We start from the raw sequence: 24,844 nt of genomic DNA on the forward strand, positions 1-24,844 counted from the left end.
TGGCACTCTTATTTCCCAGCTAGACACTCTTGACATTGGATTTTTTCACAGCATTTTTATTTGGGATTGTTTTGGCACGAATCTCAAACCTGAATGCATCAGGCTATCTTGAGGATCTGATCTAAGAGGCATCTTCACACTTACCCTAAAAGGTTGGAGACGGTATGTGCTGTTAGCTCATTTAAGACCTACAGGTTTGTAATTGACTTGCACTTATAGGTCACTAACGATCCCTTACTAGCTGGTGAATAAATGACCTTGGCTGTAATGCCAAATGCTGCTGAGAATCATTGTAGCCATAGGGATATTCATAGCTTGCACTTTAAAGTTGTGGTTTCCTTTGGGATAAGGTAGTTTCAGGGGCCACTGCATTTGAATGTGACTGAGAGAAGAAATCAAAATGTGGCATGCAGGAGGGGCTTGTACATCCAGCATTTTAAACTGAGGCTGCAACAGATTTGTTATTAATGAGTACTTCATTATTAGCTTTATCTAGTTCTCACTCTGTTGTATTACACTGAGTGTATAATACCTGGATCTTCTCCAAGATTTAAACTTCCTCCCTATTCTCACTCCCCTCCAGTTTGGACGGATGTTAATTGAGACAAGATTTCCTGATTTATTATCACAGAGTCATGGAAAGGTTTAGGTTGGACTGGGCCTTAAAGACTATCTGGTTCTAACCCCCCTGCCATGGGCAGGAACACCTTTCACTAGACCAGGTTGCTCCAAGCCCCATCCTACCTAATTTTGACCACTTCCAGGGATGGGGCAGCCACAGCTTCCTGAGCAGCCTGTGCAAATGTCTCATCACACCCTTGGAGAAAAATTTCTGCCTAATATCTAATCTACACATGCCCTTTCAGTTTAGAGCCATTCCCCCTTGTTCTATCACTGCACTCTCTTGCAGAAAATCTCCCTCCAGAGGCACTAGAGATGCTTAGGTAGGGGAGAGTTAAGGTACCAGCCAGTTGGCCCTCGGCTGCACTCAGCTGAAAAGAAGGCATCAGATTTCACCAAATAATTCTTCAATCAGTCCCCCATCTTTTAGCTGTCCAATTGCTATCAGAAACAAACATTTATGTAGCAGGGAATCCTCCATTTTCTTGGGACAAGAAACCTAATAGTCTGTTTTAACAGAGAGAAATTTTGCCACTTTTTGTTATGTCCTGAGCCAAGCAGACATAGGAGATTATTTATTTTTATTTTCTTCTGTTGGAGACATATTCAATTTGTTGTGGCAGTTGTTGCAAATGGAGGCTTTTTGTAGCTCCACATATTCCCCTTCTCCCTGCTTCTTTTAAGTTCCAACACATGTGATCAGATCAGGAGATCTGATGTCTAAGTGACCTGGTTTACATGAGAGCAGCCCAATCTCTGGACATTTGCAAACTCCTTTCTGAAGCTGCAGCCATATTTAGAGACTGCACTTTCACAGTTTGGCTCTCCTGTTCCCAAATATTTTTTTTCATACTGTATGCTAATAGCCATAGTTGGGGCCATGGATTACAGGAATTTAAGCTGACACCTTATAAAATGTTAGAAGAATCCAGCGGGACATTTAGAACATGAGTGAATTGGAGCCAGCTGGAAACAGAATACAGGAGGTGGATTTTCTCCTGGAGGGGTGCTAATAATTCCTGGTAAAGATCAAAATGAAGGACAGTTGCGTTGGTTTTGGATATCACATGGCTTTACATAAAGAGAATTTCACTTCAGTCACAGCTTATTATCAGGAGGTTTTTTGCTTTCTAGTGGAGATCCGCTTTCCTATTTTGTTTACCTCCTTGAGGAGTGTATTTGCAGGTGTGTGCTCTCCTAGGGCATATCACCCCAAAACATGGAGAGAATTGTGTGGGGTGCCCAGAGACATCAGTTTCTTCATTCCACAGGGCAAGTAGAGCTCTGGAGGGGATCCCAGGAGTGGTTGGCAGCACAGCACGAGTGGTCATCTTCTGCCCCCAGGAGTCCAACACTGCCTCTGAATTGTGCTTCATTGTGCCTTTGTGCCATATCAGCTTGTCTGGCTGACAGCAGGACAGGGTTAGAAGTGGACATGAGGGTTAGAAGCACCCTGGACTGCTTGTTCCCTGCTCTACTCCAGTTTTTGTTCTGAGCTCAGGGATCAAAGACCTGAGAGAAGCTGAACAAGCCACCAGCACTTTCTTTTCTCACTTTCTCAGAATCACAGAATTTTTTGGGTTGGAAGGAACCATAGTGTATAATCTAATCCAATTATCTTGATACTGAGGAGGCTTTAAAACATTTCCTGATAGCTGTGATGTCTCTTGCTACCTACATTTTATCCTGTGATTTGAATCTTTAAGTGTTTCCTTCCTAGCTTTAATGCTATTCTTGTATGCTCATCAGCACTGCTCTGCCCTCGTACTGCTTTCTGTTTGCTCTCCATGCCCTGGGACCAGGGTGCACCAGCAAGAGGCTCATTCAAAGCCTGACAGCTAAAAATCTTGATTCACTGGTACAGCCAGGTCAGCAGTGTCCTTGGGCATTTGCTTACATTTGATGTTGTACTCAGAGGACCTTAATCATATGCTGAAACACTTTCGTGAATTGATGCTGAAGGACAATGCAAATGGTTATGCCACACCCTCCAGTACATTAGACAAATGCTTTTACTAGATGGGGAGGTGTGGGAGGTCTGTGAAGCTTGTTACAACTTTTAATCAGGAGCAGGGAAAGGAAGAACACTTGACTACATTTTACATTAGAATTTATAGGATTCCTTAGAACGATAGCTGAGTTTGCTGCTGTATCTCTGATGTCTGCCAAGCAATCTTGATGGCAGCAAATACAGCAGGACTGCTGTCAGGTGTGAGCATGCACACAGCCTGGGTAAGGAAATTTCAGGTATGCAGGATTTGTTACGCAAATATTCACCGTGAACAATGACAAGGAGATTGGAATGCTGAGGATTCCTCTGCTTTTCTTAAAATGTTGTAGAAACCCTTTTCTTACAGGGAGGAGAAATATTGAGTACTTAGGTGTCTACTGCTATCCACTGTGCTTTAAACATGAAAAACACCTCCAGTTGTAGCTCATTTATCTTCATGGCATAGGTTGTGCTTTTTCTGATGAAATAAGTAACCCAGGCTCACTGGGATACTTGTGAATAAAGGAAGGAAGAGACATTGTTTATCCTCACATGGGGTGCCAGGACAAGGAAGCCATTCCTCAGTGACTTCATTGCTTTGAGTTCAGTAAGTTTTCTTCCTTGTTACCCCTCTCCCTAGTGCACATTGTACCTGTCTATAGGATAGATGAACCCCCTCCTCTTAGCATGCAGAGTGCCTCTAGGAGCCTGCACACTATCGAGGCTTTGTCTGTGCTTCTGTGTAGGCTTTGAGTGCATGATGCAAAGGGAGCAAGTTCAGTGCTGCTTTTTCTTTTCCTGCAGTGAGCCCACTCTGTGTCAGGGATGCCTCAGGAAGGTAATAACTGCAGGGTCTTTTGTTTGATGCACTGAAATTAATTTTCTTCATTCTTCCACTGCTGGCTAGCTCTGAGCTACTGTGACAGACACTGCCAAAGAGACCCACAACAAGTCCTTATACCCCTTGTTATTCCATAGAGCCTCTGTATATTGCTCAACAGCCATTATGGTCTTCTCTATAACAAAAGAGTAATTTAAAAAAGACCTTGATGTAACTCACATTTTTTCTTCTGAAGTCTGATGAATTTCAGGCTACCACCTAGTTTTCCCATCCAAAATACTGGGACATGGGATGCTCAGTATCTTCTGTGTGGCAAATACTGTTCTAAAGAGGTTCACAGAAGAAATAAGTCTCTTTTCTTATACTTCAGCCAGTTTCCTTTGAAGAATTTAAAGCTGCAGCCAGGCACAATGCAAAGTAGCTCCTCATTTTGATCAGTTCATTTGAGTTTTATGTACATGCAGGTTTATTCAGATGACTTATTAAGTCAGTTAATGTAAGGCCAAATGCCAAACACTTGGGTGTTCATTGTGATGTCCTGGTTATTTCTAAACCTTCAAAATACCTGATGATCCTTTACAATGTATTAGCATGTAGAAGCTCCAGAATCTTGCTGTCCTGCAGCTAAGCATACATATCACAACCTACCTGTCAAATACAGCACATGCTTCATCAGTCTAAGTATTTACAGAAATCATCTATTTGTGTACTATGCTGGGAAGTTTTGCTTGATGTTGTCCCTTTCTAAAATTAGAGTGGTCATTGTATTTACCAGAAAAGGACCTTGTTTTAAATGTGATTTTTTTTTTTAAATTGCCAATATCTGTATGCACATTTTGAGAGAGTGTGATGATTTTGCAATAAGGAGTATTTCCACTTTTCTTGCAGAAGGCTTTTTGCCAATTTTTTAAACCCTTAAGAGAAAATTTTTTGCAGGGGCTTGGTGAGAAAATGTTCTTTATTGTTTCAACATGTCTTGGGACAAATATAAACTGGTCCTGAGGCAAGACAGTATTCAGAATTAAGATAATTCTCTTAAGTATATTATTCCAAGATACCATTGATAGTGATGTGTTTCCCAAAGTGTGCGTGGCACAGTTGACTATGTCCCCCTTCCTTTTAATCATATCGTCTTATTAACTTGATTTGAAATGAGAGTTGTTGAATTTTACTTTAATTTTACTCCCTTCAGACACTAACCTGGTGGTGGTATATCCTGTATGCTTGGTACTTAATCTACTGACTATGGCCCACACACCAATAACTATTGTTTATAGAGTGAGGAGCATTAGTGTAAATGGCACAGCACGGTGGGTGCTTGGTTTCACCAGCGTGTTACAAAAGACAGATCTTGCTCTCTGTAGCTCCTATGATGTCAATGGGCATCTTTGAAAAATTTTAGTGTTGTCTTCCCCTGTGATGTTACAACGCTTCATGCTTTTCCTTGCTGAAAGAGAACCTCCATCCAGGTGGGACACAGTTTCACAAAGATTGTGACTTGGCCATAATATCAAAGGAAACATGAAAAGCAGAGCAGAGGCATAAAGCTTGTGCCTTTAAGGTGCTGTTTCAGACAGTTCAATAGCTGAGGTGCAGGACAGGACCCTGAGAGATGAGTGACTTGCCAAGAGGTCAGCAGGAAGCGATTACTGGCCTCCTCAGTTAGTTCAGAGTGTCCTGCTCTTCATGCTGCTCATGCTCCTGGGACACAGCATTTGTGGAACAGAAAAGCACCACGTGCCAGTTTATCTCTGCCCTGTGAGTGTGCAGCCAGGATTCCTCAAAAGCACAAAGCACTAAGGAACCCAAGGCTCTGCCAGTGTATGGGAAACAAAAATGCAGGTATCTGGAATGGGAGAAGAGGTGTCTGTCTGGAGAAGCAAACAGAGAGGCTGGGAAGTTTCCAGGAGGCAGTTCCAGGCTTGCTAATGTATTCTTCAGGGTGCCAAATAGTTCTGCAGAAGTCTGGTTGCAGCAGGAGCTGCTAACAGATATAGCTCATGGCTCTATTCACCTGTGACACACAAATGTGGTAAGAGGAGCTGCTTGTAAATTGGATTACAGCTTTGGGAAGATTTTTTTGTTGTGTATTGCCAAGTCCTGGCTGTTGCCTCTTGTCACCTACAGCAGGGAAACTGCTCTGTGGGGACATTGCAAGTTAACTACAAGGGTCCCTAGCACCATGAAGAACCAAAACCCAGCCCAAGTGCATGTGACAGTCTGAAAATACGAAGTGGTGAGGAAGAGACTGTTAGCTGCATGAGTTTGGTAGCCTGTCCAGAGGGACTCAGCTCCCTGAATGGCCTTTTGCAAATTTATGGAGGTAGATAAGCATCGGTGAAGATGAATAATGATGCCACACAAGGTGAAGGAAAACAGCTTCCAGGAAAATGAGGTGTAAGAAGAACACTGAACATAATGTCAGAAATAGTGTCTATTCCAGCCCTGTAGGTATCTGGCAATAAAAATGTATTGATTAGCTGACATTCTTGCTAACAGATGCTAACAAAGAGAAACTGTACTAGGCTGGTTTTTATACTGAATCATGGCTTGTGCATTGGAAACTAGTGAAAAGAAATTCCAGAAGTCTTATATTCATATGAGCTCCTATTTGTTCAACTGAGCCTCTCAGTAGCAAACAGGGGGCTACTTCCCTCTTCTGCCACTCATAAACACCAAACTTCTTCCTTCTTGGCAAATCTCTGGCTCTGCTCTTCATATTCTTGTGCATCTTTCTTTTGTAGCCTTTGGGGGTTAGATGTGCTTTGCCTCCTAAAGCCTGTGTGTTAAAGGAGTGTCCTTTCCTGGCCCTTCCTGTGTTTGACCTCTTGGTGCACGCTTGCACTCAGGGCTAATAATTCAGAGTGACCTACAGTGTGGTTGAACCATGCAGCAGAATGGAGAACAAACAGGAAGAGTGAGTACATCACTTCAGGGGGCTGATGGAGCAGCTGTAGGATCTGTGCCATCATAGTAGGTGTGATGTCTGCCCGACTGCTGCAGTCTTTTCCTATCTGCATCCAGTAGCTTAAGCAGAGTGAACAAAGGTTCATGATTTTTTATCAAAAGTGTCTGTGTATCTCAAAATCACCAACATGGTTCCCTGTCCAAGTTCTGATCTTTGCAGACAAATTCTGTAGCGTTTCTTCAAATTAAATTTTTATTCAGTGAAGTGGTGGAGAAATAGTTCACTCTGATTCATGGCAGCAGAAGTCCTTAATCCTGGCTCCTCAGGTGTTATTAACACCAGTCTTTCAGTTGCGTCCACTAACATTTTTACTTTAATTCCTCGGAGAAATCTGTCTCTTAGATGCCTGAATTATAAACCTGATCCCTATATAAGGTGGCCGTCTACTGTTTTGTAGGTTTGATGAGAAAAGCAGTTCTTAATGGAGTGATAAATTAAATCTGCCTTTTTCCAGGAATAGATGAATTGGATGGGTAGAGAAAAGTGGCTTTTTAATGCAGAGGCGTGTGTTAGCTTAAACAAACAAACAAGAAAAAGAACAACTAAATCTGGGCATGAATTATAGCCTGCTTCAGATTTCAGTGTGTCACGTTTTGAATTGAGCTGGAGTACCTATGGCTTTTTTAAATTGCATTTGAACAAAAGTAAATACAAAGAGAAAGAAACCAGGACAGCAAAAGCCTGCAGGAAATTCCTCTACTGTAAACAAAGTCACCTTATGATTGATGTGAATGTACAGCCCCTTGTAAACATGTCTGTTTACTTGCAGGAAACCAGAAAGAACCCACATTGGGCGCTGCTGATTTTATCTAACTTTGCTTAAATGCTTTTGGCTTCCAGTAGTCACTCTAGAGGGAGCACAGGAATGATGGCTGCTCCCTGGAAAACTCAAGTCTACTGTACTTTAAAATCTGTGCCAAATGCTGCAGATGGGCAGAGCTTCACGGGAAATATTGATATTAACTTTTTGTGGATAAGTCTCAGCAGTGAAAGCTTATTAATAGTGGATGTGAAGCATTCTTTCTTTGCTCTGGTTTTCAGTGCACCTAATGAGAGAACTTTATACCTCTAAAAAAGTAATAATAACCCTGATCTTACTCCATGAGATTTCTGTAGGCTCCCACTAAAAATTCATTGTTCTAACAAATATTATCTGTGCTGCTGAGGTTAATGAGGTTTGTGTTGATGAAAAATGCTGTAATTGTTTGTGGGACATGTTTTTCTTTAAGGTTTAGCATACCTGAGAGTGAAATCTTGGCCATGGCAAAGTCTATGGGAAGCTGGTCAAAGCCTTCATGGAGCTGTAAGTCACAGAAGCAAATCTGGATTTTTCTTCTAATAGATATATCAGAGAAATGATGGGGTTATCAATTGTCTCCTTCTCACACCATTATGAAACTTTTGTAAGGGACCTTCATAAAAGGTGGGTTTTTTTAAGAAAGAATATATTTACACAATGTCAGCTGGCTCATTCTTATCCATACACACAGTGAATCCTTCAGGGCGCTCTAAGGCATTGGTGAGATCATTATCACATATTTACAATTAATTATGTTCCTAAGCATAGTTTCTACTAATTTCTTCAGTAAAAGCCTACATGCTCAAATTCCAGAATCATCCATAATTATGAGTTTTATTGAGCAGACATTTATTATGCCTAAAAATTTAGTATGACATCTTTATTAAAGATGACATTTACTCACTCTTTGTGAAGATCATCAGTCTCCCCCTACAATTATGTTTTCTATTTTTGCTCTTTTTGGAAGTCTCTGATCATGTTATAATCAGGGTCATCATCTTGATGGGACAATTGAGAGAACAGTCCTAATGGTTCCTATGTAGAAGTACTAATGCTTCTTGGACTGAGTTTAGAGAAAAATAAAATTGGCTTTGAAGTTGAAGTTTATGAGGAAAGTCCAAAGCCTGAATATTGGCTCTGAGACACCTACCAGGCAAAAGAGTGACAGCAGCATTTCTGGCTGTCTTCAGGGCAATGCCAAGTGTGAATCTTTGCACTGCTGAAGTGATGCCAGTAAGAGTAATAAGCTGAAAGTAAAAGGGGAAACTGGGCTAAATACATGGAAAATTATGCATGCGACAATTCATGTAAACAGACATATTAGCTGAAGAAATATTTGTGTAGAGGCTGGTGCAGGTTTCGGTACTTAGAAGGGAACAGAAAGTCTGTAGGTGCAGGTTTGGTGTGATCTGTGGTTTGGTGCTGAGGCAGACCCAGGCCCCGGAGCAGCAGCACTGGGACAGTGGCAGTGCTGTTCCAGGGGCAGGACGCTCTCCCACTCAGAACTGGGCTGTTTTCTCACTACTGGCACTGCTGATCAGCCTTGTACCTCTTGAATCATGTGCTCTTCTGGTTTGCTAAGGTGGAGAGGACAGACAAGAGGAGAATTTATGCCAGACTGAGAACAAACATTGCCTCATGTGGGTGGTTTTATACCTTGGAGGCCAATCCCTCAACTTTCTGACTTGTTTAGCCCCTTCTTTATTTCTGATGGGAAAACAACCCAGAAGGGTGTAAATCATGATGCAAGTCCCTCCACCCATGTAAAAATGAGAAACTGGAGCAAAAGGGGCTGGCCACATGCATGCAAAGAGAGAGACAGCAGAATGAATTTCTTCCTAATAAATTTGACATAGAGACTGGGACCGTGTTTATAAAACCCTATTGGAGAGTAGAGGAGGATTTGTATCTTTGTTTTTTTAAAGTGCAAAATTAGGGCTGGTTTATTGGACCCATGGGGTTGAACAGCATGTAGAAGGCCACCCATCTGGAAACCAGCTGATTATTGCTGAAACTTTCTTCCCAGGCTCTGTCCCTTCTCTGACAGGGTGCTGGGGTGTTATGAGAGGCTGACAGCAAGCCTTTTACAGACCATAACTCCTTGTCTCAACAAAAATTGCTATAAATTAGCTGGAAAAAGGACCTGAGAGGATTGTCCCAATCTGGCTCAGGGTGCCAAGTACACAGTCAGCAATTTTAACAGAATAATCTGAGTTTTCAAATCAATTGTGTTTGGAAACGACCTTTATGGGAAATGGGCAAGTGGAAGGTAGGAAACAAGGGAGCAAGAGGAGGTTATTTCTAGATGTTGAAAGTGTAGTCCAAGTCTCCCCAAAGACTTTTCAGGGTTTACAAAGGAAATCAGCTAGTCTTTCATTCCCTGGGAGTTCTTATTTCATTCAACCTGAAGGCAGCTTCTATGTAAAACCTGGACTTGTGCTTTCAGCCTGGGTATCCAAAATTTTATAGTCATTCAGAAACTAAGCTTGCATGTGGCCTTCACAGTGGATCCCATTTTCACGATAGCCTAAACCCAATGCATCTTGGAACACTCCATTTCCATCTGATAGATGTGGCAAGAAAACCCCTTCTTATCCAAATAACCAATATGATAGTAGGCTTGTATCCCAGAGTGGTTCCACAATAAACAGGTCAGTTTAGGATGGAAAGAGATGATCTTGAATTATACACTGAACAGAGTTAAGCAGTGTGTCGCGTCCTGTCAGCTCTTCATGAGGTGTGTAATCAATGGGGTGATGCTACATCAGAGGAAAAAACTGAGAAAGCTTTTCAAAAGAATTTAAATACAAGCTAAAACTTTAATAATTATTAAAAAGTTTTGTTCAAGAAATTAAGTATTTTGATGCACTATATACAAGCAGTTACCTTATTAAATCCCCAAGCAGTGTTTCTAGATTAGTAGAATGAATACTTTCTGATGAAAGCTATTTATGCTTATGTTTGTTTTGGAGCATTTGGAAATATCAGTGAAATAGAAGAAAAAAATTCCATTAAAAAGGATCATAGAGGAATTTGTTTGAGCTGAACATAAGAATTGTCAGAGCAAACTTTTGTGGTGTACTTTCACATCTTATGGCAAACAAGTTGTCTGTTCTGTTGTATACAAGTCTCATGATCTTGATTTTTGCTTTCTACAGTGGCTGAGTGACTGAGCAAAGCAGTAGAGGAAGAGGATGGAAACCCTTGGACTTCTCATCTTGGAGGGAGGAGGACATCTCTGAGCAAATCAGGAAAATACTGGTTGTAAGCAGGGGTAACTGCAAGAAGTGCTTGTAAGCTGGAGGACAGAAGGAGAGAAACATCTGGCATCTTACCTGGATGTTCACAGCAGTTACTGGCCATGTCCTGTTTGGGAGGGAGAGCAGGTCAGCGAAATGCTGGAAGCAGGAAAGCCCTTTCAGATCCCTTTTCATCAGAAGACAGCACCAGGTAGGCTGGAGAGGGCTTTGGGTGGGGACACTGTGGGCATGTGACTTTGAAGATGCTCTGTGAACTGTGAAGTTTTCTCAATCATTTCACATTGTCTTTGAACTCAACGTGGTTTATGGAGTGGTGGGGTCAGGCTGTTGTGAGCTGTGGCATTTGGCATTTGGCTGAAGTTTGTTTCACTTGTGGTTTGAAATGCTGCTTGAACTGCAATAATTAATTATGGAAATATTTAAAATCCAATCTGGTTTATATAGGAATGTTGACAAGGATCCATTCCCCAGCTAGAGCACCAGGCAGAAGGGCAACATCTCCAGTTGGTGTTATCCTTGTAAAACCTTTTGGGTATAAATAGGTGTATGTGCCTTTTGTGTGTGTTAGTGCACAGGGCTGTGTGACTGCATTCTCTTCCACAGGGTACAGCTGGGGAAAAGGCATGCATAAAACTCTGCAAAGGTTTGGATAAGCAGAAACTGCCCCAATTTGAATTTGAAATAAATTTGTAGGGCTATTTGCAGGAACACTTGGAGGCTCTCAGAAATGTCAGAGAAAATACACACTTCCAGTGTGTGAAATGTCCTGGCAGAAAGCTTAGCACAAAATAAACCAAAACTTTCACCAACTTCCACCAGCTGGAGCTGTTACTGTAGCTGCCAGCCTGCCTTGGTTCAGAAATTGCCTGCTGCTGCTTGATCTGTAGCACTGCTGGGGTTGAAAGACAGAGTGAAAAGGGAGCTCTTTAAGTTCTCAAAATGTATTATGTGTGAAAACATTCAAATATACACTTAATTTCAAACAAAACTGTTGAGAATCAGGTTTTTTGCTGTTTGCAGACATGCCAAGAACTCTGCTCTCTCCTGCAATAGCTAATTTTATAACTTAGTCTGACTAGTGCTGTTCCAGCTCCTATTAAAAGCAGTGAAAAAATGCTGGTGGAAGGTGGATTGGGCTCACTTGGTACCCTGTTGAAATTTGTGGTGATATACCAAAACAGAACAAAGATAACACCTCAGACTGTAAATTCGTTGGAGTAGGGACTCTTGTTTGTGTGCGCTGTGTAGTGTTGAAGACATTTGTCGACACTTCAGAAATAATGAATAATGCCAGTGTGAGGAGGAAATCTCTCCACTCAAACCTAGGTGTTTCTGCTGCTAGGTGTTGAAAGAGAAACACAGAGCCCTGAACTTTGAAGACTTGGCAGGTGAGGAGAAGGAAAAATCTTTTCACTTTCCATTTAAATTTCAGCTTAATCTGCATTTGTTGGGTCTGGTAGAAATATCTGAGCTTTTAATTTAATGTTGTTGGTTTTGGGAAAACTTCTTGGGATGCATGGCATGAAAACACCTTAGATATGAGGCAAGGTTTTGATTTAATTTCTCCTTTCATCTGTTTTCCATTACAAACCAGACTAATTGCAGTAAGATTCTCTGTGGTAAAAATACTTGAGGCAGTGTGAATTTGGAAGTTCTCTCACTTTTACAGTAACTATAAAAACAGTCAGCAAACAGATTTCAAAATGATTTAGTACAGAAGGGAGCAAAGTCTGGTTGTCTTCATAGTAGCAAGATTTCACTGGCACTATCAAATTTTCAAAGCTCTCGAATTTAGTTTATTCATATCTATATAAAAGCTTTTTTGCACACTTGAGTTGCATTTATTCCTATTTTAGAGACTTGTAAAACTGAAGAACGAGCTGATGTAGCCCCGGTATTTGGAGTGCCCATGTTAACTGCCCACCTATCGCTGTTAATGGCTGATAGATAGGTGTGTTCATGACAGAAAACTGCTTGTTAAAAAACAAGAAAAGTTAAAAAATAAAGGGAGGGCTTTAGGCAGTGCTTATGGAGCAGGACTGAAGAAACCCTTGGCATGATTTTTCCACTTGTGCTATAAATCTGGTCACTGAATTATTCTGATTTTAAAACAATGCTCTATAAAAGCACTCTGGGAATAGACTGAAGCAGTAAAAGGCAAGGATATCTCCACTGCCAAAGATACTGTGTCCAGAGTTTACCGCCTTAGTGATTCTTTTCTTTGGCTACAGACTTGTCACAATTTTTGTTTTATTTCAGATAGTGTCTTAGGTGGCACTCACAAGATTTTAAGCTGCCATAATATGAAACTGACATTAAATGTCTGCACCACAAAAAATAACATTGGCTTTCTATTTGTGCCTTTTTTTTTCCCTTTCTTTTTGTTAGAGAAATATTTGAATCAACTTAGGCACTGAAAAAGATGAAGTAACTACAAAACAAGAAACCTCTTAAGAACACCATGTGTTGTGTTTTATCCTAGCTACATTTGTAGGGAAAGTATAGGACTGTGATAAGCTAACATTACTCATTAATTTGGTAGTGTGTGTCTTTGAGAAACTTTGGCTTGTAGTGTCAATGTCATATAATGTGTATTTGGTTTGGGAAGCTGGGCAGTGTAAATGTATGTAAATGTCACATAATGTGTATTTGGTGTGGGGAGCTGGGCTGTGGTCCTGCTTCTTCCTTCAGGTACAGCAGAAGGTAACAGCCCCAGTGACTGTGACGACTGAGACACACATGTGGGACAGTTCAGTTTTGTCTTTGAGACAGCTTGGGTCTGCCTAGCTTAGCTTTCTGTTTTATAAGATCCATCTGCATCAGTGCTTAGCAACACCTAGGACCTTCAACATGAACAGAGCAATAAATTCTGGTTCCCTTATTTCCATGAGAAATAGTTATTTTATACATTTTTTTTAATGTGTGCATTAAAATCTTTTTTGGTGATCACCCTGTGAAAACAGGCTCCTGTGCACTTTGTGCTTATCAGCTCACGATTCATTATTGTTCTGTATGTGTTGACATCATTTGTGTAGCTGTTGAGAGAAGCAGGAAGGGAGCTGAAATGCCAAATTAATTTCAAAGTCGTTATCATCATGTGGAAGAGGGACAGCTGTCACATGAAATGTGACAGAATTGACAGGACAGGATCTTGTGGCTTAGTACTTTTGAGACACCAAGTAAACAGCAAGCAGATAGTTACTGAGGTGAGGAAAAAAGGGGTGTCACATTTGCTGTCTTAATGAATCCAGGCTCCCAGGATCCCAGTGGGTGCTGCTGATTCTTTTAAAAAATCTTTCTAGCATTGTTTTTATGGAAACATGCTGTTCCTTCTGCAATCTCTGTGTTTGTGGTGCTGGTTAGTTTTAATATTTACATGTTAAAAAACCCCAATTACTGGTCTTTATGTAGTGGAAAATTTGGTCTGAACTTGGAAGTGTGAATACATGTGTGGGCATTTCCAAGATCTGGATTCTGTAATTAGGAGGTTTTGGTCTGGGCCTGTCTCTAATTGTAGCTGAGCAAAAACCTCCCCACTGTAAACTTCCTTTTGCAATAGAATACAAAAACCCCAAAGCACATAAACCATAAAAAACCTCTCCAGGTGACCTAATGAGTTGTCATTAGGAGGTGATTCCCCACCCTTGGAGAATCTTGTATGGATCTTAATCTTGGTCAGAAAAAAGTGTTCTTTCTGATAGTATTTCCTATATCCTAAGGGCGAAGCCTCTCCTTTTGCTAGATGTTACACCCTGCCTTTCTCTAAAGAACTAGTCCTCATACAAAGAGGATAATGCTGGTCTGGCAGTGAGCTACATCAGCTGAGGGAGTAAGTCCTTCCTATAGTGAATCTGTGATGCTGCTGTACTGGAATGTGTAAAAGGAGCCAAGAAACAGTTATGGGAGAGTAAAATTGCAGTGTTTGTTCTGGAGACAGACAAGAAGCAATAAACACATACAAAGCGACCTGTGTATGCATGTATATGACATAGCAGAATACTTTTTAGACATATGACACATTTGATTACATTAAAAATCCTTTTGTTCCCTCTTCTTCCCTTGCTTTTTATGTTGGGTAGGATTCTTGCTCTCAGAGTGAAGGATGGAGATGGGATGTTGGATCTTCAAGCCTTCTCCAGATCTGATCAAGCTCATCAGCTGCTTTTTCATTTGTTTCTTGGACAGCAAAATTAAAATTAAAAAAAACAAACTGTATGAGGTATAGGATTGTCTTTGGGATAGAGAGCTCTGACTGAGCCAGGCACTCTGAGAAAGAGATGAAGACTTGAACTGTGTAGGAGATAAATGGGAAGGGAAAATTATATTGCCACCTTGATTTTTTTTGTTCTCCAAGGTCCTCTTGCCTTGATTGTAAGGGATAAGTTATGCATTTCATTGGCAGATCTTCATCCTCTCCCGTTCAAGGCCCATCCAGAACAGAGAAGTACCTGGTCCCATCCCAATGTTCTTTGGGCCTCCCTGATAGCTGCCTGTTACTAGTTTTGAAATCTCCTACTAATTGCAGGACCAGCAGAGATAGGAGCTTTGTTCCCTAATGCTCTCCCCACTCTGTGTCCTTCTGGGGCTCCACCTGTCGGCACAGGATGTGGCAAATTTGCCTGTTTCCACTCTCACGGGAAGAACTGCTTGTACTGATGATGATTTGCAAGTATGGTGTTTTGTGGTTAAATTATTACTTCCACCTGTAATTTCTCATATTCTGCCACACAGGGTGTTTAATAGCATCCTTGGGTTAACTCCATGATGATGAATTTGCTGAGACTGCACAGACTACTCATGCCTCTGGTAAGAAGCTGAGTGGTAAGGATTGATTATAGACCTTTGTGCAGGGTTAGGGTTAGGGCTGGGTTTGCCCTGGCTTTACCATGGAGTCAGTGTGTGAGACCAGGTATCCTTCAAGGAGAAGCAGTAGAAGAGTCTGTGCATGCCAAGCAGGGATGTTCACAGACAAGACCTGCCCTGTGAAGTGAGTGGCTGGGATTGCCCCTGCTAGTCCAGGCTGAGAGAGGAACACAGCCAGGTTCATGTTGCTCTGCTTCACTCCTACAGTCCATGGTGGCAATGTGCAATGCAAGGGCTGCTTCTGTCTGTGGAGTTTTCCGAGCAGCTGAGTGCACATCACCCTGCAGCAGCCCAGCCGGAGTCCTTCCTCTCCCGCTGGCAGATTGATAAGGAGGGACTTTTTTCTTCCACCTCTAAGTGCTGCTCTGATTTACTGCAGCTCTTCCTCAAGCACTTCCGGAGGTCAGAGGGCTGCAGACATTAGCCCATAATGGAAGACCTGAGGTCATGTGTAACCAATACCGCTGGAGCTGGGTGCCATGCAGTGCGGCTGGGAGTAAATAAAGCTGTCCCCTGACTTGCTTTGTGAAACCGCTCACTAATGTGACACACAGAGGAGGATGGAAGAATAATGGATGGCTCTCATCAGAAGAAATATAGTGCCCAGTGGCTTGTGAAGTGAGTGTGTTTATCTGTTATTCTTGTGGGATGCTACCCTGCAGTGCAGCTGTGCTCCCTGAGCAGGCTCTGGGGGCCATGGAGGCTGAGGGCTGCATTGCTCCTGCCTGGGCAGCCTTTCCTCAGTCCCCCTTGCTCCAGCCTTGTTATTTACCATTTGTAATGGAAACTTAGAACATTTCTAATGAAATAACTACATTTTAGTTCCAAGAGCACTGTAAAACTCCTGTACTGCAGTATCACTAATCTGTATTTGATGACCTGGGATCATTCATAATGAGTATAAATTAATCTGAGTTAGGTTGACTGTGATGAAATTCCTGATGGTCCTTGCTCCAGTAAAAGTTGGAAGCTGCCCCACTGCAATGACTGCTGATAGAAGGAATTAAAATTGTGGGTGTCTTGTAAGCAGTGCTTTTGGTGGTAATTGAAGGACTGAGCACCATATGCAATGCAGTGGACCCAGACAGCATGCACTACTGTATGTGTAAATGAAGAGGCTAATCCTAAAGGCAACAAGATTTTCTGTATTTCAGTGCAGTAAATCCCACTAAAATCCATGCCAGGACTCTCGGAGGTTGGCTCTGAGGCTCAGCAGCTGCACACCATATCCCTGAGTGGCTAAGCAGCTGTGGACTAGGCTGCTGCAGGATTCTGAGCAGGAGGCCTGAGAACCAGCCACCCTTGTGCTGTGTGATCAGAATAGGGAAAGTGCCAGGGAAAGGGGGGAGAAGAGCTCAAATAGTGATGGAGGTACCATTAAAGATACTGGTTATGACTGTAGTGCTTGGTGGTGTACTGTCTCTTTCTCAATGCCATCTAGGAGATCTGGGAAGTCCCATCTTTAATGCTGTGTTCAATATTGGTTGACCCATAATCAGAAGACGTAGATTGATCCTGGAGGAAGTACAGAGGGGACCTCCTAAAATGATCAGGAAAATGTGCTGTTTATGGATTTTATATACAAAATTTGGCTTATTTTGTGTAGCAGAATAAATAACAGGGGGATGTGGCTTTGCTCTGCGAGTACAGTGGGAGTAAATTCAAGGGAAGCAGGTGATTCATTAATGCTGAAAGCTGGTGGGCTGTATTTTAGTGAAAGCCTTCTCAAGAGCACATGAGTTGGACACAGACCCTTGAATGGGGCTTTTTTATCCTCTTGTGCACTTTTGTAACAATCTGGCACATCCACTGGTTCTTCCCAATTACTCACCCACCCACACCCAATCTGCAGAAAATTTACAAAATTGAGTTAGGCAGGATGCCTTTCCCTCAGTCTGTGTTGTGTGTGTAATTGGGACAGTGGCAAAAAATCCCATGAAAATATACTGGACTTTATTGGGCAGGATTTTTACAGCTGAAAATGGGAGCACAAAAGATGGGAAGCACTCTTTTTGAATCTTACTTGAAAACAATATCTATGCTTAGCACCTCCATTCATCCAATAATCCCACAACAGAACCTGTCATCAAGTGGTACTCAGACCTGCTCGTGTCTGCTCCAGCTTCATTACTGGACATTAGGTGTATTTATACTGCTTTGAATGCCCCACGCAATTCAAGTCCCAAGGAGAAAGACAAGCTCAATAGTCCGCACAGCGTTTGTTTGCCTGATGTTATCACCATCAGCAAAGGAAGCAATTTTCACAACCAGCAGGATCCTGTGGTGGCTGCACCTCGAGCACTCGTGGACCGCTCGCACCTGAGGCCCGCCCTGGCAGCGCAGAGGTGATGAAAATAGGCCTGGAAGGTAAACAAAACAACGGAATAAAAAGTGCTGAAAGCCAGCAGCAGGTGAACTGCTAAGAACAAACCCACATGCCCATCACCCCACCTTCAAGACAGGCTGAGCTGTGGCTGGGCAAAGCTTATCAGTTAAGTTAACACATGGTCCTTCCACCCCCCCCACCCCTTCCCCCAACACTTCTCTTCCCAGCTGTCAACAGTTGTTTGATTACTTGTGTGGTACAGCTACAGAGAAGAAATTATTAGCTGCCCTCACTTCCTCCTTCACACAAAACAGAGGAAGCAGCTCCACTGGGGCTTTGTACAGTAGCCAGGTGCTGTTGGGTGGTTGGTCAGTGCTCTCTTCAGGAAGGTAAATATTGGGCTAGAAGCAATTACAGGTGTGTTCAGAGGAGAAGCACATGGGCTGCAGCTTTCACACCCTCACGGGAACCCCAGCATGCATTTGCATGTCTCACACTGAACCAGCTCTTCAGCTTGTGTGTCTCCAGCAGTGATTGGCTTGAGCCTCAAGTAAACATTTGGCTCTGACAGTTGGAGAGATGGTGCACACATGCAAGTGCTCTTTGCAGGGGCTGAATTGTGTCTATCTCCTACTCCTTAATGGCAGCTGTGTTAGGAAGAAAGCAGACAATCCAGCTGAGCAAAGACCACTGGTGTCATCAGGACCATGTGCACTCCAGCAGTCTCTGGAGCATATTCCTTTCCTGTTACATGCTGCCTAATGCTTGCTTTACTTCAGTTAGATTTTCAAGGAAGATGAATGGAATGAAACTGTACATTTTCCCTGTGGCAATATGCTTCCTCAAGCAACTCTCATCTAAAAGGCCAACAGCGCCTGACTGCAAGTCACTGGCTTTCAGGAGAAGGCCTTCCCTGAGGTGGAAGCAGTGATTCTTAGAGATTGACGATAACAATTGTAAGGATTTGTGTGTTATTCAGTCTGTGTTTATGGGTGATGGCAGAGTCTGCACTAGCTCTTACCATGTTTCACTGCTGTGTAAAGAAGTCCCTTGCTCTAGGATGAAGAGTTGCACAGAACCTGGCTAGCAAGTGTTAATATCATGGTATCAGCCCCTGCCTGTGTCATGGGTACGAGGCTGCAGCAGACAAACCCAGCACAGAGAGCTGACAGGATAAACAGGGAGGCCAGATAAAGTACTGCAAAGGGAGCAGAGGCACAAAGAAGTAGAGTAACAGGGTCAAGGTCACGCAGCAGGTCAGAGTTGGGCCAGGTCCCGTGGGTCCCAGGCCGATTCACTTCCCAGTGTGGCCAGCAGCCTCACACACTCCCTTCTGCAGCAAAGACAGACACACTCTGGGAAACTGTTTGCTGTTTTAACAGCTGCAAGCTTTGCACAGAATAGATTCAGGTTATGTGATGTGTTCTTCCAGCTTCTTAGTATGAAAATCCAGGCAGCACAATGGAAACTCAAGATCCTTTTGGACTACTTTAGCATGGTGTTAAATCAGTTTGTATTTGAGCAGCGCTGTTCATGCAGTCCAGAGTTTTACAAATTGGAAAAAGCAGGGCCACTTCATTGTAGCTTCTGTAGCAGGAGGGAGAGGAGAGTAAATCTGGAATAGACAGATTATTAGCGCTTCTGTGAATCCAGATGGTTCTTGGGGATGGCAAGGCAAAAAAACTTTTAATATTTTGTCCCTGCCAGACATCTGGGTGGTATTGCCCAGTGATGAAGGGAATAGAAAGGGCTCCATTTATCATCTCTTCTATTTTTTCTTTTTATTTACTTTCCTTTTAAAAACACATTAAAAAAATTAATTCAATGCTGGGGAAAGGTGACAGATTAACAACCCCAGAGATTTCAACCCTCTGTTTATCCTCTGAGAAGAGAGCTCTGAGCATTCTCAGTGCTGCTCTGGCATTGTGCCCCAGCCCTGACCTTAGGGAGCAGCTCCCAAGGGAACAACTACCCCATCCCTCCAGCCCCTCTGGCCTACTAGAGCCACATCCCCTTGGATGGAGCAAGAGGTACTGGCAGCATTAGTCTGGGCCAGGGACTTCTGCAAGTGAGGAGACAGATGGTGTTCCACACCTAGACTGCTCAGCAACAAGTTATGTTTGTGCAGAGCAGCTCTGCAGGGGTATTACTCCAGGATCTCCATGCCACATTTTGATGTCTCAGTCTACTTCCCAACCTGTAGTCTTCTCCCTCTGAGGGGGGAAAGAAAGCTAATGCTGTGAGGTCACAATAAAAAAGGCCACTGGGATGCCCAGGTATCTGTGGATGGTGCTTTTGATCTCACTGAAGTGTCACTGAAGTGTGGTTTTGACAGTTTGGGCATTTGCAGCTCCTGCCATCTTCTGGAGAATTTTTAGATGCACTATAATAATATGGTTTTATTTAGAGAATAGACATGCTACATAGATCCTAGCACTAGGTCTCCAACATTGAAAAGGTAAAATTCATTCCCCATCCCTCCAGCCTTTCTCACTGTCATACTTTATTAGATTTTGTTTGATAATTCTCACTATGGGTCATTTCGATTTCCCACCACAAAGGTCTTGTGTTGTTACCTTTTCATCAGCTTTGGTGTTTGGAATAACCCTTTGCAAACTAGGCATTTCCCTCTGCCATAAAGCTGGAGTGTCTGGGAAAGGAGAGCATCCTTCACAAAGCCAGGATGGGGGTGGCATTGGGGGAGTTGTGCTTCCCAGTGCACACAAGCAATACCTCCTTGCAATTAGTAATGCTGCCATTGCCCCCTCCCCTCACTCAAGCAGTGACATTCCAAGACATGCATTTGGTGTTTGAACTACCCTGTCTCCTGGACTCCTGGGACAGGGGCTGGGACAACTCTGTGGGAGGCCCTGGTGTTGAATCCATTTGGCTGGTGTGCCCAAGGGGCCTTCCATCATCACCTACCTCCATCCAAGAGAAGGCCTCTGCTGCACCAGGTGGTACTCAGGAATTTTATCCAGTGTGAGTTACTCTGGGAAGAAACTCCTCCCTTGCTTTTCTGCCAGTGGTATCAGACGATTGACCCTATTCCTCCTTTTTGCTGAAGGGGCAGAAATTTGATAATGGCCTTAATGATGTCTGAATGTTAAGCAAATGCTCTGGATCATCACTACTGTATCCACTTGTCCATAATTACCAGGACTGGACATGGTGGCTTCAAAGGCCACCCAGTTATCGCGTATGTTTACTATAAACACAGCAGCTGTTTTGGGTTACGAGGGTGGTCATTCTCCTGGAATTTGATGAGCCAGATCCTGAAATCCTCATCTGACACCAGCTCGCTCCCTTCTTTTTTTCCCTTCATGAGGAAAATTCAGTATGGGAATGCTCTGTGCTGCCTAAAGAGGGAGAAATGGATGGGCTGGGCTTTGTACCTTTGGGTTTTGCAGTTTCTCCAAGCTCCCTCTGAATTCCAATGAGCTGCTCTGTGTTTGTGGAGCTGTTCCATGTTTGCTCATTTGGCAAGTCACCAACGACTCAAAAAAAAAAAAAAAATTGGGATTGGATCAAACTTTACTAAAGTGTTAAAAACTTCTGCTTTTTTGATCCACTTTGGAAAATAGGTGAAAATCCACTTTGCAGTCATGTGAATTGATGTGTCTTATTATGTGTGAGCTCATAAACCTCACACTGCTCTGTGCACAGGTGAGCTCTGGGTTTCAGAGTGTGGCTGGTGTTGCTCTGGACTGTGCTTCCTTAAGAGGGGATATACACTGTAACTTCACCTGTGCCACTAGGAGTGACACTGTCCTGTCTTAATGAGAGTTTGAGAGCTCAGGACAGGTTGATGTTGCCCATGGCTTTGGTGTAATATCTCTGCAAAATTAGAAATTGGTAACTCATGATGGCAGCAGCAGAGTGTAATTTATGAACTGCCTCTTACTGCCTTTCATGTCAGTGCAGTGGAACTTAGTTTCTCATAGTTCAGCCAGAAGACGTGAGACTTTTCCAAGTTTTTCTCTTAGTTGAAATTCTTCCATCTGGCACAGATTTTAAGACGTGCCACCAGAGTGGGCTTTTAAACTAGTTTGTTGCTGTGTAATCCTTCCTGACTTTTGTTCGTACTGATTTTTTACCAGAGGAAACTCAAGTTCAGTGGTTGCAGAATGGACTGTAAACACAGATGGACTGACAGGAAATTAAAGGACAGCAGCATATTTTGTTGCTGTGATAGTACCACTTTATGAAAATTATATAACATGGGGAAATTTCACACCATTTCTGGGGAATAAATCTCTGCCCATGCTCAGTTCTAGAGGCCAAACACAGACTCCTCCTTCAGGAAGAGAGGCACAAAGGAGCCACTGCTGTGCAAGGCTTATGCTTTCTATGAGTGGAAACAGTGCATTCAGCCTCCCCCTCCCTGGTTTCTGCACAGTCCCTGGGAGCAGGTCACAGAAATGCAAACCACAGCAGCAGGGGAAGGGGGCTGGAGATGTGCAGCTGGTTGGCACCTGCAACCTGACTGCAGGTAATGTGGTCTGACTCAGTTATTCATCACTGGGAAAAGATGCTTCATCTTATCTGTAAAGGAAAGAGCAAATTGGCTGGGTTTTGCAGCTGGTAACATAACCAGTACCTATTTATTTATTTTTTTTCACTAATTACAAAGGCTAAACAGACTAAACACTCTTTCACTCCAGAAAGAAAAACAGTTCCAGTACATGGAATTGAGAAATTCTGTGCGGTTGAGACCATTACATTGTTCTCCTCCCAGTCAATAACTGAGATAAATTGTAACCTCAAACAATAATGTTCATGGAAAAGCTCTGGAGACAAAGCTAAAAAGCCAGCTTTGTGAGAGAAAGCTCTTCTCTAAGACTCTAAAAGCTATGTTAGCTGATGTTGTCATGCTATGGCAAGTGTGTCTGTAATGTGTGGCATGTAGATTATCAGGAGTTTGTGTGTTGTCAATATTTGCACGTGAGTATGTTTCATGTAAGTTGAGAAAGATGTGTTACACATCTGGAACGTTGCCTCAGGTCTCTTGCAACCTCCAAAACTTTTTGGCTGTGCACTCGAGCCAGGGGCAGTTAATGTTTTTGTGTTCTCAAGGTGAGGATTTCAGTGAAGTCCCAGGAGGACTAGATAAATGATGCAGTGCTCTCCTGCACAGATAAAAGTTCAAGGAGGATAAGGAATAGGGAGCTGAAAGGATTGATTTGTGAGATAAAACATTTAAAAGACAAAATAAAAAAGTGTCTAACAATACTGTCCTGCAAAATGAACTTCAAGTAGGAGATGAGCTTCACAGAATAGGTTGCAAAGCCTTGGCAACATAACAGAATGGGTGCCCATATATTTGGCTTTTTTCCTTTTCAGCCTTTGCAAAAGCCAAGAGCCAAATCAGACACATGAAATGTTTTGCCTGTTCTCAGGACCTGGCCCACCTCCTCTTTAGCCCTCAGCCCTCCAGCCCTGTCAAATTGCGAAGGATCAGCTGGAGCAGGTGTCAGAGAGATGTATCAGTGCAGAGTTTTGCTGGGGTTTCTCAGAGCAAGTGGCAAGATCTCTTTTATCATGCTGAGCTTTCTCCTGTCAGCAAAGCAGACGGATGAAATTTCCTTCTCTGGAGACCCCCTCTCTGTTGCTGTGTAGCCAAAGGATTTCATAGGCTCCTTTACTGTCTTAATTCTCATCAGATTTGCATCATTATTCAAGCCTAGGGAAAAAAACATACAGCTGACTTTAAAATAAAAATCTCTCCACAAAGCATATGAAGAAATTCTGATTTTGACATGTTTGGAAATATTTTGGGATATTTTGCTTCTGAGCATTTGGAAAGTACAGACTGAGCTGTTTTGTACTAACTCCTGCAAATGCTAACCATCTGGCTCTGCTGACATTACTTCAGGTATTCATTCTGAGTCATTTAGTCTAGAGTGTGTTTGAAGTCATAAAGAGCAAAGGTGTTTTCTATATTTCAGTAAATGTGCTTAAAATGCAGTAATGGTGCCACGGGTCCAGATTTGGAATGCTCCAGGGAAAACCTGGAAACAGAATTCCATTTCAGTCCTCTATAAAAAGCAGTCTACTGGGCACTTTTGAACCATGTTCGAGTTTTATTTTTTCAGTGCTTTAATTATGGGACATTTTAGTCTGGGTTGTCTTTATTTTTTACCCACTGAGATAGGCGAATAATTGCTCAAGTGTCAAAATGCATTGAACATAAGAATTAAACCTTTACCCGTAACCTTTGTTCTTTCAGGTGGTTGTAGTTTCAGAATTAACAAGGCAAGAAGGTCCACATAGGGGAGGAATAATGAATTAGGAACAGAATCTAGGAATCAGCTTTAGAGGGTGAATGAAGAAGACACAAAAGGTGCAGCAATGGTAGTTCTCAGGTGCTGCTGGTTCTTGTCATAAGGCAAAGTAGAGGGTTTTTGCTTATGCTTCTTTATAGACATAGTTAAACACTAACAAAAGGCAAGAAAAAGACCACTAAATCAGAAAGCACCATCCTTGGTGCCCTGTGGTGATTAGCCAGCAGGACCTCTGTGTTTCAAGGCTATAAAAATGATTATGAGAGAACTGAGCTGGTGCCCTGCCACAATTTGTTTGGGATGCTGATTCGCACACTTGTGTTTCAGTCACTGCTGAAATGTGCAATAAAACACATCAGCTATTTGACAGGACATTAGGCCAGGATGAAGAGAGTCTTGAAATGAGGAGCTCCCCTTGCAGGCTGGCCAGGCCTGGTATCACAGAGTATTGTGCCCAGTGTGAGTCTTGAATCCAGCTGCAGATTGCTCGTTGCTGCCCTCACCTAGAGGGCTCTAGCACCACCAACTCACAGTGTTTGTCTTGCTTGCAGAGCCATTGCAGAGCAGGAATCCCACAGCTAAAGTATTGTATCCATTACTTATCCAGGATGCAGCTCTTCTATAGCCTTTGATTGAGGGAGGCTCAGTGGCTCCTGCAAGAAGGACTCTGAGGAAGGCTGGGAGCTCAAGTTGACAGCTCCTACCAGAGGCAAGAATTGGCTTGTATTAATTTGATTTATTGTTTTCTCTTCCATAAATATAAGTTAGGAAATTCTTGCACTGATTTAAAACAAACAAACTTTCCCTACTGAGTGGGAAATTCAGGATAGCTGAATCTCTGTCCAGAGCTGTTAGTCCAGGCAAAGGAATAGGTATTTGTTACATGGAGGTG

General features: G+C 42.7%; 1 protein-coding gene across 1 annotated transcript in view; it reads left to right on the plus strand.

The window, feature by feature from the left end:
* The first annotated feature begins 462 nt into the window (after positions 1 to 462).
* Positions 463 to 24,844, plus strand: part of TBX1 (T-box transcription factor 1) — a 128,691-nt gene continuing 104,309 nt past the window's right edge. The window contains exon 1 of the mRNA XM_085592704.1: positions 463 to 10,669. Within this exon, the coding sequence (XP_085448830.1) occupies positions 10,615 to 10,669 (55 nt within the window). The 5' untranslated portion in view covers positions 463 to 10,614. The remainder of the gene's footprint in view (positions 10,670 to 24,844) is intronic.

The sequence above is a fragment of the Lonchura striata genome, chromosome 15, assembly GCF_050655825.1.
Source record: "Lonchura striata isolate lonStrDom1 chromosome 15, ASM5065582v1, whole genome shotgun sequence".
Taxonomy (NCBI): Eukaryota; Metazoa; Chordata; class Aves; order Passeriformes; family Estrildidae; genus Lonchura; species Lonchura striata.